The following is a 7,270-nucleotide window of genomic DNA, read 5'->3' on the forward strand; positions in this document are numbered from 1 at the left end:
TTGGCCTTCTGTCCATTCCTGTTCTCTCATAAAAGTGCCCCAGGGTGAACCAGGGCGGTGACATTCAGCTGATTAATTGGCTAGGCAAATTGACTAAAAATATTTTACTTTTTGACTGAGCAAAAACAACCATAGGCAGCAGAAGTTGTCTTTTAAAAAGGCATCATGTGAATTTGAATGCCTGTTGCAGTGCGGTATTTGTGTCGCTTAGAAACAGGTGCTTGTTTCCTTCATGTGAATATTTAATATTTTCATCAGCTCAGCTTTTTAACTATGGATGAGTTCTCTTCCACTGTGCAATGGTTTAACCTCGGGGTCCTTTTCATTTTGTTTGCCTGCAGGATGACAGATATGGCAGATAATCATAAGGAAAATTGGGTAGCCCTGGTGGCTGCAGCGGAACAGTACCGGCGTCAAACGGGCAATGAAATTGTTTTGCTCACAGCCTTCCGGGCACCACCCCGTGGCAACTACAGCTATGCGCAGCATGGAAGTGGGGCTCTAGCAGATGCCGTTCAACGCTACCTCGAAGATATCGCAGTGGTTCACAAAACCACTGCTTTCACCTATGCTGCCCGCCCTCCCTCAATCCCTCGTCCACCTCCCCCACAAGGATCCTACTCCCAAAGTTACCCTCCTACTTATGCTCCAGATGAACCTGCCACACACAGGACGCCTACCTTCCAGGGGGACTTGCCTCAGGCTTCAGGAGGCCAAGAACCTGAAGATGAAGATGATGAAGGGGACAGAAATACATTGAGTGAACTGGAACAATCCAGTGGGAGAGACCCTCCTAGTGACACTACTGGTATGTATCTGTGCAACAAGTTTGCATTTATAGCTTGTTTTTCTATAAATCGTTCAAGTAGCCTGCAATAAGTATATAATTGTCAAATATCAACCCAGTAGACTGCTCACTCCAAAGCTTTGCTTGAAAAGTCAGGCTTGGACAGCACTCTGGAAATTACAGGATGGAGGTAGAGACCTATAGCTTTTTTTTTATAAAGTTCTATAACAAAGGTCAACCTTCCGCAGTCAACTGTTCTCCAGATGTGTCAGACTTCAACTTCCAATACCTGCCAGCCAGCATCTGGATAGAAGGCCCAGGGGAGTTAAAATCCAACCGCCAGATGCCTGAATGTAGAAGTCCACAATAAGTAAAGTTAAGAGTGTAATGGACTATATTTTAACTAGATCCATTAAGAAAAGCAACCTGATTCACACATTGTGCCAAACCTTGACTTGCTTAAACATAGTTTTAGAACCGTAGACTTGTATAATAAGAAAAGTCACATTGAGTTAAGGCTTGGTGAGCTGCCTGAAGGCACTAGCTTCACATCACATTTTTTAGCAAGAATAAACACTATGTACTAGTAGCACTTTTCCTTTCCTATTGTTACAGTTGTGACAAAACGCTCTGCTGAAGTGAGAAGGCACACTCCAAGGTATTAGGTTTGACAGAAGAGTGGGTAGCAGTTTGAGAATGAAGTGAACACACGATTATGCACAGTCCCTTGCATTCCTCTCTATCTCCCTTTTGGCCTTTATACTTTATTTTTCTGCTAAAAAGGACTTGCAAATCAGCAAGCAAAAAGAATTTAACAGGGTAACTTTATTATAGCTTAAAAGGCCAATGAAAAAGTAGCAGAATAACAAATTGTTGGTGTGCCGGAGCCTGAAAGGGAAAAAAAATGAATTCATATCATTTAAAGGTCCCCTGAAAAAGCAATAAAATAATTAATAAAAACGAAGAGCAATTTCATTTTGGGAACAAAATGGAACCCTGAGTGAATGAGTGTTTCAGAATTGGGATCCTTTGCCAAAAAGATCCCAGGTATTTATCTGCTGCAGCTCAGAGCCAAATCTCAGCTGAAGATCTTGTTCATAGGTTGATATATAGGAGTATAACATTTCAAATTGGTTTTGTTTTTTGAAAGATACAGAACAGCTATATTAAGGATGTGAATTTATCTAGTCACAATAATTCATATCAGATGTAGATGTAATAAGTTATCTTTAGATAACAATTTTTCAGCTGCTGAGAAGCATTTCATGTAGCTTAATTTGAGAATCCTCAGAATTCTTAAAGGTACTTTGTTCATATTGTAGAAAGAGAAAGAAGTCACTTGTGAGCACATGCCTGAAAAAGGAGATTGGATACTTTCATGGCTTCTAGTCTTAGCTACTGCATCTAGTGGATCCATGTTGGGTGTGTCTTTGTACTTTGCCCTCTGAACCTTTAGCCTCTCTTGCTGTGTATTTAATGCACACAACAGTCCTGAGTGAAGCTTGAAGATGTGTGCAGAAAGATTTTTTAGCTTCCAGGCTTAGGAGAACCCATTTGATACTAACTGGGATTGTTGAGTTGTGTGAAGAGGAGTGTTGGCCTACAACTTGCAAAGTACATTGTCCTATGTCTAGTAGGCTACATTTTGAGCCACTGAATCTATCTTGTGAAGCACAACTAATTTCCTGCAGGCTGTAGCCAGGTTTCAGTCTTCCTCATTGGCCTGAACCCTCTTTGCATAAGGAGTGTTTATCATATACATGATTACAAGTAAATCTGGAGTACATAGAATAGGACACTCTGAACCAAATACTGTGCTATGTGTCTCTGCCCTGACATACTCCTACCTTCCCTCAGGAGTGACCTGAAAGTAACTGATGTAGTTTCATCTCTCAGCAAAACAAATATGAGTATAGTGAACACTTGCCTGGAGATGTGTAAGATTATTTGAAGAGAAGCTTTTCCTCATGCTGTTGGTGTGTCATGGTTTTATTCTGTCCTTCTTTCAAGCCAACATGGTTTCCTTCTACTATTTTTCCTGTAATGATTTATATTTTACATTTCCTCCCATGAAGCACTCAAAAGGCCAAAACATCTTAAAATCTCATAAAAACAATTACAAGAATTATTAAGAAAGCTGAAACTGAAAAATCTGAAGGGAAAAGTCTAGACTCCTTTCATAAAGGTGGAAAGAGCAGGAGCGCAGTGTGCATCCCACAATTTGGAAATAAGATAGAAGCCCCACGAATGGAGCTCGGAAAATGAGGCCAGAGGGATGTCTTTAAGAAGGCCTCTTCTGTTGACCTTAATATTCAAACAGAGGCATGTGGCCTTAGGAGTGCTTGAGATACTAAGGCCACAACTTGTTTAAAAAACAATCTACTGCAATCACTGTTGTTATCTTCATTACACCCCCTGAGATAGACTAAAAGGCAATAGCTTGATCTGAATAAGATTTGTGACTGAGGGATGGAACCATAGTCTCTCTAGAATTAGATCTAACAGTCCGACTATAAAGTCACGCTGGTTGACAGTATATTTTGACTTGCTGGAAAAGTAGGTCATTAGTTATGCAAAGCGTAGCATCTTAAAATATTCCATTCCTCCTTCAGACTGTTCTGATCCTGGTTGTTCAGCAAGTAACTGTGGAGCAATCCAGAACAGCCAAAGTTCAGAGAAGGAACAGAACATTACTGCCTCAGAACATTAGGTTGTGCACGTATCTATCATGTATGAAAGGCTATCTCCAGGGAAGCCTGTTTGGCCTCCCCACTCTTCTAGAGTTTAAGTTAGTAAAAAAGAATCTCTTTTGATAAGCCTTTTTAACTATTGATTTTGATTTCATTGTTTTCAAGTTTTATACTTCGTTGTAGCTTTATGAGCTGCATTGAGGCGTTATGTGGATAGTCCTCAACTTATGACCACAATTTGGACCAGAATTTCTATTGTTAAGGGGCTTGTTAAGTGAATCATGCTTCTATTTATGACCTTTTTGCCATAGTTGTTCAGTGAATCTGGCTTCTCCCATTGACTTTGCTTGTCAGAGGTTGGCTGGGAAGGTTGCAAACAGCAATCACATGATCCCAGGACACTGCAATCATCATAAATGCCTATTACCAAGTGCCCAAATTTTGATCACATGACGGTGGGGGAGACTGTGACCGTTGTAAAAGTGAGTCCCAGTCATAAGTCATTTTTTAGTGCCATTCAAATGGTTCCTAAATGAATGGTTGTAAGTTGAGAACTACTTGCATAAGCAGAAATATGTGCTATAACATCATTTGACATATCCCACCTTTATTTTATACATAATATAAAATACATTTTTATAGCATACGTAATTCTCTCATCTCCCATTTTCCTCACAACAACAATCCTGTGAGGTGGGTTAAGCTGAAGAGATTGTCTGGCTCAAAGTCCTCCAGCTAGCTTCCATGCCTAAGGGAGGACTAGAACTCATGGCCTAACACTTTCTAGTTTAGTATCTTAGCCCCTGCATTACCTCAGCTCTCTGTAATATCCTACAATGTAATATCTTTCTTTTAAAACTGGCTTCTCATATTTGAGGTGCATTCCTTTCAGATGTCTTATTGTCATCTGCTGATATGAAAGGAGTCTGTGTGAATGGAAGGTCCACAGACTCATTTAACTGCAATAATGTAAACCTTAATCCACATTTATTAATGGAGGAGGCCTATTAAGCTACCATGACAACTCCTTCACTGTGTACTTATTTTTCTTCTCCATCCTTTCCTCCATCTCATATTGTTCTTGCCTCACCTGAGGGTTGATATATACCAGTGATGGCGAACCTTTTAGAGACCGAGTGCCCAAAAACTGCCCACCCCCGTCCCTGCTCCACCCTGCCCACTGGGCCACCCACCACCTCCACGGCCCGCCACAGATCACCCAGGCAGCCCAGCAGCGCCATGGCGGCCACGCCCTCCGCCCATGCCCCGCAGCATCATCTGCGCACGATGGGGCACAAGGGCAGAGTCTTGTCCCCGCTGCCCAGCTACCATGTTCTTGGCTGCGTTGCTTCGCGTGGGCCACGCCCAGGGGCGACTCTCCTCCTGGAGGGCTGCTGGAGGGAGGGGGCCGTGGGAGGAGGCGTTGCTGGGGAGACGGTGCGTGTGCCCACAGAGAGGGCTCCGAGTGCCGCCTCTGGCACCCGTGCCATAGGTTCGCCACCACTGATATATACTTTCTGTCTCGCCTTCCTAGGAAATTTATAAATTAAAATAAAAAGTAGGATTATTCAAGCAGCCATTGAAGTGTGCTTTGTTTCAGGTTCCAAGTCAGTTGCTGAAAACTATTATATTGAGCATGGTTGGTTCTAACTGGTCTTTGTTTCAAATACACACCCCATCACTTGTACTGTATTTAGAAAACCTTGATGTTCGTGCAAGCTGGTTGATAGCTTCCAACTGTGATGGTATTATTTTTGGATACAAAGAATTAATTCTAAAAAAAAGGTAGCATGAGAAAGGCAGCATTTCTATTCAGCTGGGGCAGGGGTAGGCAACCTTGGCTCTTTTATGACTGGTGGACTTCAACTCCCAGAATTCCTGAGCCAGCATGGCTCAGCTTGGAAACCTCTCCCTTTCCCCTCAGCATGGCTGGCTCAGGAATTCTGGGAGTTGAAGTCCACGAGCCATAAAAGAGCCAAGGTTGCCTACCCCTGAGCTGGGGGATAAAAAATGATAATCAACATTTATGTTGAGGGACAGGGGTGTAACATGAGGGATCCTTGTATGGACAGCCACTGTCATTCTACATTTTAAGATAACAATTCATTTTTAGGTCTGTTTGTGATGGACGAAGATTCTCCAAGCCAAGATTATGAGCCTTTTTTTGATTCCGATGTGGAGAGCACTGACGGTGAGTGAAGTAGCACTGTGTAAGAGAGGCAACACTGAACCCAGCTAATCCTTTGAGTTTTTCCCTATTCTTGCTATGGAATAGGTATCCTCCCTTCTCAGAATGATCCAAGTCTACTGGATTAGTCCAAACGTCCTGTGAATTTTTGGTTTCAGCTTCTTCCATGAAGTCCTCATTTGCTGTAAGGATCTTCCTGATAAGCCTAGTGAAGTTCAATTACAGGTAGTCCTCAACGTACGATCACAAATAAGCCCAAAATGTCTGTTGCTAAACGAAACAGTTAAGTGAAATTTGACACATTTTATGACCTTTCTTGCCACAGTTGTTAAGTGAATCACTGCAGTTGTTAAGGTACTATCCCAGTTGTTAAATGAATCTGGCTTCCCCATTGACTTTGTTTGTCAGAAGGTTGCAAAAGGTGATCCCATGGCCCTGGGATACTGCAGCCGTCATAAGTATGAGTCAGTTGCCAAGTGTCTGAATTTTGACCACATGCCCATGGGGATGCTGCAATGATCGTAAATGTGAAAAATGGTCATAAGTCACTTTTTTCAGAGCTGTTGTAACTTTGAACGGTCACTAAATGAACTGTAAGTCGAGAACTACCTGTACTGTAACAAGCATAGTTTTAGTGGCTAAGAGAATAAAAAAGAAACCTCTTCAGCCGTTCACTGGATGATTTTGGCTAGTCTAGCATACTTTGCAAATTTGTTGAGAGAAGAGAAAGAAAGGGGGAACTGCTTTGTCTATTCCTTGGAGAAAGGATATCAGTGTGAGGGATAATTAAACAGAGATCCGCCTAATATGTGGGGCTATGTCTTCTCTACCCAGTTGGCTCCCTTAATTGCTTGGTCTAATTAATCTTTAATGAGACTGCTAGGAATGTCTAAGTGGATCCAATTTACTTTCTTGGGAAGACTTGTTCTCAACTTTTTCCCTATTTATATTTAATGTCATTCTCCACAGTTTGTATATTACGAGTTATAACTCCTCACTATTTATACATTTGACACTTTTGTAAATAATCTGTATATTATCACTTGAGTTTTCAAAAACTCAGAAGCTTGAATGCTTTATGACAGCCAATCAGCTCAAACCCCACTGGCAGTTAAAAGGAAGAAACAGCTGCGATCACACACACTACTCCCAGAAGCACGAAGCAGAAGACACCAGCCTGAAGATGACGAATGTGACTTCGTCGAAACGTCGCCAAGACACTTCTAATTCTACGCCGGAGAAAACCTGAATAACTAAAGACCTACATGCAAACACCCGCGAAAACCTCAGAAAACAAATATCGTACCTCTACGGGGAGGAAATCCACCATCTGACCAGGACTTATGAAAAACTTGAAGTCCAAAGAGCTTCCATTTTATGTGACCTCGCATTCCTACGCAACTGCTGAGATCAAAATTTAACCCCCACATGCTTCCAATTGAAATTCCACTCCAACTCTGCAGCCACCAAACGCATCCTGAAAAGAACAGAATTGGCCCTAATCAGAAATGAACTTCACACAAAAAGATTCCTCCTAGACCAAATCAACAAAGATCTCCTCACACTTCATCTCAAACTCAGCAACAAGATCCACCCCGCACTTTG

The 7,270-nt window shown here is 42.0% G+C and overlaps 1 protein-coding gene across 1 annotated transcript in view; it reads left to right on the top strand.

The window, feature by feature from the left end:
* The first annotated feature begins 342 nt into the window (after positions 1-342).
* LOC107298507 (proline-rich AKT1 substrate 1-like) overlaps positions 343-7,270 on the top strand; it is a 12,210-nt gene continuing 5,282 nt past the window's right edge. The window contains exons 1-2 of the mRNA XM_015827887.1: positions 343-808; positions 5,591-5,668. Coding sequence (XP_015683373.1) covers positions 343-808; positions 5,591-5,668 — 544 coding nt within the window. The remainder of the gene's footprint in view (positions 809-5,590; positions 5,669-7,270) is intronic.

This window comes from Protobothrops mucrosquamatus, unplaced genomic scaffold (genome assembly GCF_001527695.2).
Source record: "Protobothrops mucrosquamatus isolate PMUCROS unplaced genomic scaffold, P.Mucros_1.0 scaffold4035, whole genome shotgun sequence".
Taxonomy (NCBI): Eukaryota; Metazoa; Chordata; class Lepidosauria; order Squamata; family Viperidae; genus Protobothrops; species Protobothrops mucrosquamatus.